Source organism: Nomia melanderi, chromosome 2, assembly GCF_051020985.1.
Source record: "Nomia melanderi isolate GNS246 chromosome 2, iyNomMela1, whole genome shotgun sequence".
Taxonomy (NCBI): Eukaryota; Metazoa; Arthropoda; class Insecta; order Hymenoptera; family Halictidae; genus Nomia; species Nomia melanderi.
The window spans coordinates 8,915,585-8,929,770 of record NC_135000.1 but is presented as its reverse complement, the minus strand read 5'-3'; the positions used below and the strand labels follow the sequence as shown (position 1 = coordinate 8,929,770).

Here is a 14,186-nt window from a genome sequence, read left to right as displayed (position 1 = left end):
TAATACGATTAATATGTAATACCTATAAAAATTGTAATAATTGATTATTATCAATTTCTTCAGACATTCATTATAGTATTCAAGTGAAACTATTTACTTTCAAGATCATTTCGAATATTCAAGATATCAATAATTACGAAATAAAAACGTTGAAACCAGTCATTTTTACTGGTACGGTTGTTCTAGTGTTAAACAAAATAAATAACACTTATTATTTCCCAAGTTGAAAATTCTCATCGCGAACCTCACGATATTCCAGGTCAACAGGTTAATATTGATCACAGTTGCAACTGTGTTACTCTACTATACGTTCTCGTGTTCCAAATGGAGCAGAAGAAGCAAAGTAAACGAGCCCGTTTTCCCGCGGCGCGGCGAGGATTGATTACTTCCAAGATGGCCGGCCGCGCTCCCGCCTCGACACTTCGGTTAGAGGTTACACGGAATTGCGTCGGCCTCCGGCCTAAATAAATATCATTTTTATATCCCCGGCACGGAAGAAGCGCGGTCCGATATCCTCCCGACGAGTCCGCGGCGTTATTGTGTCGTAACGGTCGGTTTTATGGCGCGCTTCGAGCCCAATATGGCGTCGCACGGGCAGCGGACATCTTGCCGGAGTTATCCTTTTATCGAGCGATATTCGGATTCCATTTGTGAGACGGGTCTCGCGGCCGAATGGCCGGGACTCTCGACCCTCCGTCATCAGCCTCGAGGAAAAGGGGATGCTGTCCACCCTCTTCGGCCTTTATCCCCGGCGCTTTCCTCCGATCGTTAAAAAAGAAAGCCCGCCGGATATTCTGTGTTCCAGGGGACGCCTTAAACTGTTCTCCCGGGCTCGCGCCATCCCGGCCGCCATCTATCCTGCTCTAATGGCCCGTTTTATGACTGACTTCGAGGGACACGTACGCGGAAGGGCCCGACGTAAAAACTAGGGGAGCTCGGCTGGGAGACAGTCGAAGGCTCACGGTGATTACCCTCTTTCGTTAGGGATCATCGGACGTGTTGCGACTTTGTTCTTTCTTTTGTCAGTTTTGGAATGGATGGTTGCTTTTGCTTGTACGACTGATACATTGTGTGAACAATCGATGTTCGAACCCGAAACCACCGATGAACAATCTTCGAAACGCGACCATTTGGTGGCCTATCGATTTTTACATCTTAACCCCTTGTCCTATAACTACGAGTGAGACTCGTAGTGAAGATTTTCAATATGATTCAACAAATATATGTATTACTCAGTTCATTCGAATTCAAAATAAATATTATTCCTCTGTAATCAACTATTATACTTAAAAGGAAATATAGGCGTAACATATGCCTAGAATTATTCTCTTTTTCCAATAAATTATTAATGACAAGGTAGCCGTATCGATCAGAGTTGAGAAAGAAATCATAGGCAAAGGGGTTAACACATTGCGTACCGTTTGATTCTTAGAAAACTGGCCGATTTCTCAATGAAATCAACTTAATAAGATATTTGAATATTTTTCATATAGTGATATATCACGAACTTATAAGTATTAAATTTTTAAGTAAAAATTTCATAAGTATTAAACAAGTAATCAGTTCTAATAAAATTTAATATTTCTTTAAATGGTGTGGTAGTTCGCAGAATTACAACGATAGATGTTTCTTTTTCCATCGGTTTTGAGGAGGAATTCCGTTGATTATGGAATATTCTGATTCTTTTTTAAAATAATTCTGAAGATAATGCTCACCTCTCCCACCAGAGCGATAAGAAGGACACCTCGCTCCAGATGAAGGTCATGTTAGGCCACTGCTGCAGCTTCGAGACCATGTTGTTCAAGATGCTTCTGGTGGAGCTGTGGAAGTACTGTTCGAACGTCTTCAGCCATCCTGGATCGGTGTGGCTGTGCGGCACCAGTATCACCTGGAAAGACCGGTAGTTAGACTAAAGAAAATAATTCTATAGAATCAGATTATTAACCCCTTGACGTACTAATTATTTGAACTACTAAGCTCGTGTAACATTTTACTATCGGCAATTTAGAAGAGAAGTAGCAAAATTTATCACTCTACTTTAAGCGGAAATTTCATTTGAAGATAATACATTGTTAATAGTTATGTGCTTTGATTCGTGAGTCATGAACAACATTGATTGTTGTTAAATTAGTCTAGAAATCTTCATCGCGAGTTTCACTCGTCATTGTGCAAGGGGTTAATACAAATAATACAGCACTTTCTAAAAAACTATAAACAACATCCAATCCCTGCTTATTTAAAAATATTCTAAGAATCATGATAATTTTTCCATAACTTTTATATAATCATATATCATTCGCAGCTTCAATTGACACGAAATTAATTCCGAATTAACGCCAATATTCTATAGACAATCAATTTAGAGAAAAAGTATGAAAAAGGGATTAATCAATCCCTAAATAATTAATCAGCGTCCGAAGGACTTCATTCAAACGAACCGCATTCATTTACGATTTATAATTATTCATCGAGTGTTCAGGGCCGCCAAGATCGTAATTACAAACGGGTATAACGTTAATTAGCGAGGCACGCGGCAGCAGGAAACGAAATTCGTCGAGTCCGCCTCGAAACGGGAGCCGAAGAGGTCAATAATAATGGAATCCTGAATGTTCTCAGCCGTTCGAGCCGAATGAGAGACGGCGCAACAGCTCCCAGCGGTTCTCAACCGAGCCGACCGATGAACGGACGGGCGCCGGGAATATGTTAATTAGGGTGCGCCGTGCGCTCTCGTCGCGATAACGACATTATTCCGTAATTGATACACTGCCGTACGGAGCGGGTAATGCGGCCGCAGGCCGGCCAACATCGCTCGTAAAACAATTTGTGGGACTCATTACGATTTGCCATCGGGCCGGCCTCGCGTACGAGCGACTGTCTCGATTGTTGTCCGTCGAATAAACTATGCGTCGCGGACGATAGCCTGCTTGGATTGTATTAGTGGACACGAGTTCCATGCGTTTTTTAAATGAATTCGATGATTGTTCTGTAGAGTTTTGAGGGGAAATTGGTGTGTATCGAGTTTGATGGGTGAGTGGGTGAATGATTGAATAGGTTGATGGTTGGATGGTTCAATAATTGAATGGTTTGATAGTTTAATAGGTGAATAGTTTAATAATTCCATAGTTGAATGGTTGAATAATTGAATAGTTTGATAGTTGAATAGTTGAATAATTGAAAAATTCAATAGTTCAACAGTTCAATAGCTGAATAGTTCAATAATTCAATAGTTGAATAGTTGAATAGTTGAATGCTTGAATAATTGAATAATTTGATAGTTGTATAGTTGAAAAATTCTATAGTTCAACAGTTCAATAGCTGAATAGTTCAATAATTCAATAGTTGAATGCTTGAATAATTGAATAATTTGATAGTTGAATAATTCAATAGTTCAACAGTTCAATAGCTGAATACTTCAATAATTCAATAGTTCAACAGTTCAATAGCTGAATACTTCAATAATTCAATAATTCAACAGTTCAATAGCTGAATACTTCAATAATTCAATATTGAAATAATTGAATAGTTGAATAGTTGAATAATTGAATAACTGAACATTCCAACATTTAAATTATTAAATCCTCATCTCGACAGTTGACCATTCCTCCAAACCTCTAAATACCAATACAAACTTCATTCCACTGACCCAACAGTCCTACAACCCACACAAAACTTCTCCAAAATATCCACTACCATAAATTTCCTCCCTCCACCCTCACTACCGTTCAAATATTCAAAACAATATCCCTACCTAACTATCAAGCCCACTAAACTCCTCCGAAAGAGACCCCTAAAAATTCCATTACCCGAAAGCCGCCGCTCGAAATATCCGCCCGAAGATCACAAAGCCGCGCGCGTCGGCCGACGCCGGCAAAGTAATCGCCTCGGAGGCCAATTCCGGCCATCAACTTCCGCTCTGCGGGAAAACAGTCTATTTCCCGGGCATCCCGCATTCATCGTCCGCCGGATCGATGCAACTTCTCGCCGATGAAAATTCATAAGGGTCCAATTTCCCTAGGCCGACGCTCGCGCGCTCCCTTCGCTGAATAATTGAACGCGACGCTTCTGATCTTTGAAGCCGTGACGCCACGACGACGACGTCCGGCAACAGCAACAGAAAAAAATGTTCAACGACAAAAAGAAAAATCGGTCAAAGGAACGAGGGGGTGAGAGGGGGGTGCGAACGTCGAACGGAGAACCACTGCGACAAAGGATTACAATAAACCGATATCCGGCCGCTCATGATCAGCGCTGGAACCCGCGGCACGTTAAACTGCGCATAGTTCACCGACGAATCCCTATTATGCATCCCCGTTTATTACTGGACCGCGATGCAATCCTCCCCCGCCCCCTCGGCCCGGCTCTCGGCGGCGGCCAGAACTTCTGCCGGATCGATGACTACAGATTGTTTGGGGCGAAGCCTATTCAACCGTGCGAGCCGCTCATGAACTCCGCCACGCAATCTACGCGCGCCGAATACACCGCCTGCGATCCTGAGAATTCCATTTTCTACGGTACCGACCTCGATAGCTGATCGCTGGCTGGTTGGCTTTTGACTGAGAGCGAAATTGAGGCTGAGGCAGCTGCCCCAAGGAAAATTTGTGATTCTTTTTATTGAGGCGGGTTTTCGCGTAGTGACCTCGATAGTTGGTTGCTGGTTGGTTGGATTTTGATTTGGAGGGAGGAGATTAGTCAGGGTTAGAGATCTTGAGTTTGGGGACTGTGCATTGATTGTGTCACCCGAGAATTCTATTTTTTGCAGTGTTGACCTCGATAGTTGACCTCCGAGTAGAGAACTTTCAATTTTAAGGAAGAAAATCAGTGAAAATTCGGTATCTTTCCTTGGTTCATAAGGATTCTATTCATCTACACTTGTTAATTAGTGAGCTATTTCTACAAAAATCCTACTTTTAATCGCCCATAAAGATTCAATTCAATAAATTTGAAATGGCTCTGCTCCGGAGCCCTCGAGTTCAAAGAGTTAATCCTTTGTGGACGAAGATTCTTCGAAATATACGAAATCTTTAGCAGATTAAGCTAAATAATATACCAATTGCTTAATTAACAGGAAAAGAAGAAAACTACATGCTGATCTCTTGTTGTTTGGCTAATTCAATCATTTGTTCGCGTCTTGATTTTCCAAATACAACAATTTCATCTCGCCAAAATGTCAACATTCGTCTGCAAAGGGTTAAAGTGCGAAAAAGGACAGTCGACAAGTAGAGAGGCGTTACTGTGCAACACCGGCTAGTCCCTGATGCGGGTCACGTGATCCAACTGTCAGGTTCGGAGGGCGGCGTTAATTACGGATCGGTCATCTCTCGCGTTTAATAATCCAGCTACCGGCGAAAGCAGTCGGACGATACCGGCTTGCCTGATTCGTATGCATGAGACGATCGCGGCACGGATCAGACAGGCCCTTCGTTCATCGACAACCGGTCGTTCCCGCTAACGCTTCGAACACACCGATACGTTCCGGCGCAGCTTCCCGATAACTTCGTCAGACACTTCCTGAAATCACGACTGTCCGGCAAGCAGACGGTACAGTGCGACCAACGGACCAAAATGGGACAGCTAATTTTTTATTGATGAAAACGAACTGTGCAGCACTTGGAAATGCCGAATCGGACATTCTGTTGACCTTTGTATTGTTTTTGATGATTTTCGAGGATTTGGAATTTAGAAATGTATGCTTTTTGAAGGTACTTTGTATGAGTTCGAGAGAAGAAATTAAGGAAGTGCCGAGTCGAACATTCTGTTGAGATTTGTATCGTTTTTGATGATTTTCGAGAGTTGGGAATTTAGAAATGTATGATTTTTGAAGGTACTTTTTATGGGTTTCAGAGAAGAAATTAAGGAAGTGCTGAGTCGAACATTCTGCTGAGATTTGTATCGTTTTTGATGATTTTATCGAGCATCTGGAATTTTCGAGATGTGTGCATTTTGAAGGTACTTTTTATGGGTTTCAGAGAAGAAAGTAAGTAATGTAGAAGCTATTTTGAAAGTATCTTAAGCAAAAGATCAAGTTAATCGTTATAACATTTATAATTCTACAGAATCATTGCATTCTTTAATAGTTCTTCAATCTTTTTTAAGTGAAATGATTCTTTTCTTTGTTTGGAATTAGAAACTGATATACAATTGGTAAAGAATTGGTATCTGAAGCAGTTAGTACTAGTATTTGAAATAGTTAGGGATTATGAGAGTTAGTAGATCATTCATGTTTCCTTCGGTGATAGGAAAATATTTGCCAAGTTTTGTCTGACTCTACCTATCTAGCGACTCGTTCCTGCTCCAGAAAATATTATTTTAACCCTTTGCGGACGAAGATTCTTCGAAACATATGAAGCTAAATTATATATCAATTGTTTAATTGATAGAATTAATTGATCTCTTGCTGTTCGACTAATTAGATCATTTGTCCACGACTCAGTCTTCGAAATCTGAGCATTTCATCTCATCGAAATGGCATCCGTCCACAAAGGGTTAAAATTCAACTAGAAACGAAGCAAAGATTGTTGGGTTTTCAGTCCAATCCTAGTGACTTCTCATTCAGCACACGTTACTCCAGTTTCAAGCCACGAAAATTCGAAGGAACCAGCTGCCTAGGGAATTCCCCGGAACCAGCCCCATTGCTCAAGCTCTGCTGCACCCGCGAGAACGTTCAGTCCCGCGGCATAAACTTTGTTTCGGACGTAGCTGAAGAAAATTCCGAAGTTCATCCGGAATTCCGAACTTTTCCGAAGGAACCAACCGCCCAGGGACATCGGGGTAATCTACTCGGTGTCCAATTCGCGCGGGGTAACACGCAATCTCGTTAAATAAATAAACAGCATCAATAACCGAGCCGCGGCGAGTTTCTCCCAAGAGCCGAGTCGCTCGAGAGTCAATGGGGTCGGGCAGTTTTCATATGAAATGGAGGTAACAAGTGAAAAGAGGCAATAATTATTTGAAATTAACTGAGAAATCAATTGACATCAACAAAGAATGGAATGAATTAAATTCTAATTAATCTCATTCAATGGAATTAATTATTTTCGAGTAATAATGAAAACACGACGAAGAACTTATTTTCCAAACACATTATTAATAGAATAATAATTTTAATAGCTTTTAGATAGTAAAGAATAAGAATAAAATTAGATAATAAAGAATAATATTGTTCAAGATAAAGTGAACAAATAATAAAATGAAAATTCTATTAATGTTTCGTAGGATTACTGTTGTTTTGTTAAATCACTAGTAACGAATGAAATAAAAAAAACTTTACTGGGATAGTTGCTCGAAGAAAAGTTTATTTCTACGGTGCCCATCCCTTTGGGGGTGTTAGCGCATCCCGGCAACCGTGCCGTGACCGTTCCATTACATTTATCTAGAACTGGAGCGACATTTTTCCAAGGAGGACCGGTTTTTACGAGGCACTGCGTCGTATAAACGAAGGACTCGTCCCTGGAAGCCAGTTCTATCTCCTAGCAATGATCCTAGGGTCTATGTTTCCCCAGGTGAACACGCTCCTGGCTGCGATCGCCATTCGGAGAATAGGCAACGTGGCCTACAGTTCCATATTTCCTCAAGATATTTAAAAAATCTACATTTCATTTGATAATTATAGATATCTTCGCTTTAGAAATATTAGACACCCTCTATTCTAAAAAATGAATGTCTTCAAGCTAATTAGATTAAGGAAATTTATTCTGTTTCTAGTTCAAACGTTGCTGATGGTTCAATTATTTGTATTATTATCGTAATTTTATGAATTGGAATGATTGTTTATCGACGTTAGATTTTTAGCGAGGCAAAGAGTTTCAACTTTTGAATAGTTGGTCGGATTAACCCTGTAGACTAACTCTACGCTTGTTAAAGCGTGGATAACTAGATGACAGTGTAAGATATGAGCTTTAATAAATAATGAATAATTCCTTTTTGTCGTTGTTCGAAGGAACAGTGTATAAGAGATTTACGAGATTAAATAAAATATTTGTAGATGTGAATATCTTTAACCCTTTACGGACGAATGTCGAAATTTCGACGAGATGAAATTTCCATATTCGAAAGTCTAAGTCGTAAACAAAAGATTCAATTACTCGAATAGCAAGAGATCAGCACGTAGTTTTCTATTTTACTATTGTTCAAGTAATTGATACATAATTTAGCTTCATCTGTCCAAGACTTTACATTCCAAAGTATCTTCGTAAAGGGTTAATAAATTGATCCAACACTAGCGACTGGGGTTAAACACGAAACATTACAATTTCCCTGTACCAGATCAACCGACGACTGACAATAGTCCGAGGGGTTGATCGAGATAAGAAACCTGCAGCCGGGAAATCCCCGAACGAGGGCGTCAGAGGGATGAAAATACAGGGATGGGCAGCGTTAGGGTATTGTCGTGCGCGTTTTAGGCAGGGACACCCCAGCACGCGTTACGAGCGAGCCGACAATGTTCTGATCAGCCGGTATTGTCGAACTTGTCGAAGTCAGCCGCGATTCCGGCGATGAAAGGAAGGGACGGGGGATGAAGCGGGGCAAGGGGGCGAACGCGGACGCCATCCTCCTGCGGGAGCCGTTCACGGAGAACGTTTCCAAACGTTTGTCCCCGGGAATCGAGGCGGGCTCGCTCGGAACCTCTCGTTTTTCTGGCGCAGCTCCCCGAACTGCGGATAGCGTGTTCTTGCGACCGGGCATTTTGCAGATGAAGGTTTTGCGGGAGTGCTGATCCGGAGGAAGTTTACTGCGGGTTCGGGAATTTTGAGAGGGAAGATTGTCGCTGGTGTTTTGCTGGATAGCACGGGGTATTATTTTGCTGGGGAGTCGGAGGTTTGTTTAGCGGTGAGCTTGAGATGGGTAGTTTAATGGTTGGAGTTGAATAGTTGAATGGTTGAGTAGTTAAGTAGTTGAGTAGTTGAATGGTTGAAGAGTTGAATAGTTGAGGAGTTGAATGGTTAAATAGGTAAATAGTTGAATAGTTGAATAATTGAGTAGTTGAATGGTTGAATAGATGAATAGTTGAATAGTTGAATAATTGAGTAGTTGAATGGTTGAATAGTTGAATAATTGAATAATTGAACAGTTGCATAATTAAACAGTCCGACACATGACTTGCAAAACAGCTTCAGTAATATCTAATTAAACGTCATCCAATGAAACGCAGTGTCATAGAGCACAAAACAAACGATCACTAACAAAACTATCCAAAAAGTTCAATGAACAGAAATAAAAGGTCATTAAAATAAATAACCGAAAAAATATATAAACTAATGTATAAAATACCGTGATCGTTCACGATTATAACTTAGTGAATTCCCTTTAGCAAATCCAGAGTTAAATCCTTGAAACTTTCGAGGATCCAGTTGAGCGCTGTTAACGGACTGCTCCAGGAATTCTGCGAGGCAACGATGACGAACGATCAGCGACGAGACGTGTTCACGGGCGATACGTGTGCCCCGATATCGTCGAACTTCTATGCAGGTCACGCCGTGAATTCGAGGGAATCGACCTGGCTGATGCAGCCAGGTTCGAGTGAGCCGCGCATGGCAACGGCAGGCCAGCATTCACGTTCGCGAGCTAATTAAGCCGACGCATCCGAGGCATTTCAGAGATTCGTTAACGAAGTTTCGTCTCCCCGTCTGCCTGGCCGCCTTGAGGCTTCCGGAAAGCACGTACGCGAGGCTCAGCTAAGCTGCCCGGGCTTTTCTCTATTCCCGCCACTGTAAACGCGCCCTTCCGTCTGTCAGGTTCGCGCAGGTTCATTAGGCTGATCGTATTATTACGATCGAACTCGGAGATCTTCGATGTGACGGTGGAAAATCAGGAAATCGGCGACACGAGTTTCAAGTGGTTGAATGTCAGATCTTAACGCTAGAACTACCGTACCAGTCAAAATTATTTATTGTTTTGCAATTATTGACAGTAAGAGCATTGAATATTCGAAACGATCTTGAAAATAAATAGTTTCACTTAAATACAAAAACTGAGAATAATTTTATAGTGTTAATGGAATGGAGACTGGTTTTCAATGAACTCTGCTTTAAAACACGAGGAACGATAGTGGAAGTAGTCGAAGTATGAGAGTAATCAGGCAAGAAGTAGAAGTCTATGGGAAGTCGGACTTTAAGTAGTAGAAGCGGAGTAATGAGACAAGAAAGTGGTATAGAACAGTGATCAGACGTGAAGTGGTGTGACTCCGAGAATGGTTCGAATGCAAGTAGTGGGAGTTAGTGTGTGGTCAGACCACAGGGAGCCTGGAATAATTGCTAGACTTCAAATGAAAGTTTGTTAATGGTTAGACAGTAAGTAGAATGAGTCACCGAATGAAGAGCTTCAAGTGGAAAACACCAGTGCATTGTCAGACTTCCAAAGAGAAAGATCTACAAATGGTCAGACAGCAAGTAGAACAAGTCAACGACCTGTAAGGCTTCTAAGTAGTACAAATCAACGAGTAGCCAGCCTACAAGGAGTATTTTTAGACAAATTAGGTTCCTCGATAGAGTGACAATCGATAGAAGCCGAGCTCGCAAAGGGACAATTAAAAAGAGAAAGGGACAAGCCTGGAAAACATTCGAAAACGCTCTGCCCTCCAATTTTCACCCCCACGAAACCCCAATCCCCGGTTATCTGGCGCATTTCGGTCAGCGCGGAGCTGTCGCCGCGTGCCGCGGTTTCCGAGCGGACCTTTGTGCGTCCTCCGGCCCTTCAACGGGGGGCCACTAATGGGAATGCTTCATCAAAGCTGGCCGAAAGCTGCTGCGGCAGCCTCTTTCGTCTGGCGTGCTCAATATTTGGCCGCTCGTCGATTTACTCGACCAACTCGGACACGGTGCCTCTTCGACACTTAACACTACAACTGCCCAGTATTGCAACTAATTTGCAACGCGTTGCGGAAACGATAAGAGAACGTCTTTCTAGGTTTCTATGCGATGTCGCAAATAAAAATGGCAATATTGTAGTATCTAGAATATTTATTGTAGGATGAATGGTTTGTTGTGCGTGCGTAAGGGTGACCAGGTCGTATTTCGACGGACCGGCGCCGGGATGTTTGGAAAATGGTGTGACTGCGTTTAGAAAATCTCGAGTGGCTGAAAGAATACGAGAAAGAGTGTCTGGAATTGAGCGACTGGACCTAGAGAAAAGCTTGTACGTGACTGCGTGAATTTTGACTATGGACGAAAGATGCGAGTGAGAAGGGTGCAAGGGTGAGAAAGACAGAGCGAATGGGGGTGTGTGTTAAAAGCGAGTGGGAATGCGTGCGAGAAGGACATTTTGGTGAGAGACACAGGAGAAGAACATTTTTGGTGCGTGATAGAGAGTCGTGTGTTGGCCTTCGTGGTATTAAGTTGTATTCTTACGTGTTGTCCATATTATTTCCTAATTCTCTTTTTACTGAAGATTCACATTTTCAATATCTATAATAATAGTAACCCCACTATAAACTTGAGGGCTCAGCCGGGATTACTATAATATTGATAATATAAGAGTAATATAATAATAAGTGCAATGATATTGTCATTAGAATGTAGTTGTAATAATAAGGATAATATTATTATTAGTGCTATATTAGTAATAATATTATTATTAGTAGTAGTAGTACTATAATAACAATAATATTATTATTAGTACTAGCGGTAGTACTACTACAATAATAATATTATAATATTGCTATTATTACTATTATTATTATTATTAGATCAGATATAGTAATAGCAATAACATAATTACGGTATTTAAAATAAAGAATCTCAAAATGATTTTGTTGCAGTTCTAGTGTTAACCGTTGGATTCGTGATTTGTCTCTCTAGAAAATTTGATATGAAACATCGTCGCCAGATACGGAAGTTGAAAGAGGCTGCGTTTCGAAGTACATTAAGCTACAGGCATTAACATTTGGATTACTTCGCGTTACATTAAACGAGAGCTTTTACCTTCAATGGTGGCCTCGTCGGATCCTTTCTGAGCTCGGCGTACCTGGCCTCGAAACTGTCGTCCCAATACTCCCTGCTTCTCATCCAGGAGGGCTGCAACAGAAACGGCACACGAACTTGTTCAGCGATACACGTCTGATTCTGTCAGTGGATTATTGCCGCTTGGTCTGACCTCTGGTTGACTCGAACTACTTATCGAGTGGACAGGCATTTCCGCTGGTGTCACGGATATTAAATTATATACGTGCACGAGGGTAAATTAAACGAACAAAAATATTAAATTTCACCTAACGAAGATGAGGTATTGTTAACACAGATATTAATTATTTGTTAGATAATTGGAACAAGGATTAACATGTTCGTAGACGTGAATATAGCATTGATTTTCACTGTGACGCAAAATGACATGAATAACATTGAAATTTATAAGCCACAATGTAGTTTTAAATTTTTGAAATTTTTATGCAATTTAATCATCGGAGTATGGCGTTTGCATTTTTCCTATTTTTGCGGCTTGTTAAAATTTGCGGACGAATGTCGACGTTTCTGCGAGATGAAATGTGTGTTTGGAAGACTGAGTGAATAAATGGTTTAATTAGTCAAACAGCAAGAGATCAGCATGTAGTTTCCTTTTTTTTATTAATTAATTATCATCAATCATAATTAAATATCAATTCCTATAAGAATTGTAACAATAGATTACTTTCAGTTTCTTCAGGCATTCATTATAGTACTGAAATGAAACTATTTTCAAAATCATTTCGAGTATTCGACGCTTCGAAGATATCAATAATTGCCAAACAAAAAGATCGAAACCAGTCATTTTGACTTTTGATAGTTCTAGTGTTAAGAGTGAACAGTTTCAAGGTAGGAGGTACCGAAGTTTCGAGTTCTCCATTGATTCCAGACACGTCGAAAACGGATTAGCAATTCGATCACCATTAGCTTGTCAGTGGCAAGGAGGGGTGGAATACGGATCTCTGTTCCCTGAGGAATGAAGGGCATGATCGCTCGAAAGGGAACGGATCGAGGGAAAGGGACAATCGAAGGTTCAAAGGCGGTCGAACAAAAACCATTATAGGCTGTGAGATGCGGGAGGGCGACGCTGCGGGAAACCCACGATTTTTCAATCTTCTACAGGGCGTTCCAAAATATAGAGGCTATGACGAAATAGAATGATTCTTAAAAAATCTCCTATTTCTGTTAACATTCTGTTATTCTCTTTTGGAATTATTGAAACAATGGCTGGTTGTACTTTATTTTGACACGCTCTTATAACTGTACAGGGTGTACCAAAAAGTATATCCTATACCAAAATAGAAGAAATATTTAAAAATCAAGTCAAGTTATTGTTTTTAATGCGATTGAAACGATGATCGATGGTCCTCTGTTTTGATACGGCCTGTATAATACAGGGTGTACCAAAAACTACATCCTCAAAATAATATAAAAAAATTACGTCAATTTGCTATTATTATTTTTAATGCAATTGAAGCACTGATTGATGGTCCTTTATTTTGACGCAACCTGTACAATTGCATAAAGCAATATAAAAAAATTATGTCAATTTCCTATTATTATTTTTAATGCAATTGAAGCACTGATTGACACAATAATTCTACATAGGGTGTACCAAAAAGTACACACTCAAAATGAAAGAAAAAAATTACGTCAACTTGCTATAATTATTTTCAATGCCATTGAAGCAATAATCGATGGTCCTTTATTTTGACACTGTACAATTGTGTACAGCAAAATAATATAAAAAAAATTACGTCAATTTCCTACTATTATTTTTAATGCAATTCAAGCACTGATTAATGGTCCTTTATTTTGACACTGTACAATTGCATACAGTAAAATAATATAAAAAAATTGTGTCAACTTGCTATTAATATTTTCGATGCGCTTGAAGCAATAATCGACGGTCCTTTATTTTGACACGACCTGTACAATTGCACTCAATATACCAAGAAACCCAGTCACCATCGAAGTATATGAAACTAGAGAAAATTCCATCAGTCTCCGGTTATGATTTTCGAAGTGATTGAAACGACGGTTAACGTCCCTTTACTTTGACACGGCCTGTACAATCTCTTGGCGTAGAGTGGGCTCGGAAGCACGATGCATTCCGCGTCAATCACGCGTCAGGAACAAAGGAATGCTTAGTGCACTGGATGCACCCATTTGCCTCCGTGTCGTAGGCGCTCCTGACGCTTCAGCGTCTCCTTTGACGTGCTATTAGACGACGCGGACGGGGGGATGGTGAAT

General features: G+C 40.6%; 1 protein-coding gene across 6 annotated transcripts in view; it reads right to left on the bottom strand.

Annotated features, from left to right (window-relative positions):
• alpha-Man-IIb (alpha-Mannosidase class II b) overlaps window positions 1-14,186 on the bottom strand; it is a 123,590-nt gene that overhangs the window by 23,072 nt on the left and 86,332 nt on the right. For 5 of the 6 annotated variants that reach the window (XM_031973697.2, XM_076374463.1, XM_031973724.2 and 2 more), the window contains 2 exons: window positions 11,916-12,008; window positions 1,716-1,888 (listed from right to left, as the gene is read on the bottom strand). In XM_031973697.2, the coding sequence (XP_031829557.1) occupies window positions 1,716-1,888; window positions 11,916-12,008 (266 nt within the window). The remainder of the gene's footprint in view (window positions 1-1,715; window positions 1,889-11,915; window positions 12,009-14,186) is intronic. The other variant, XM_076374464.1, reaches the window with a different exon arrangement.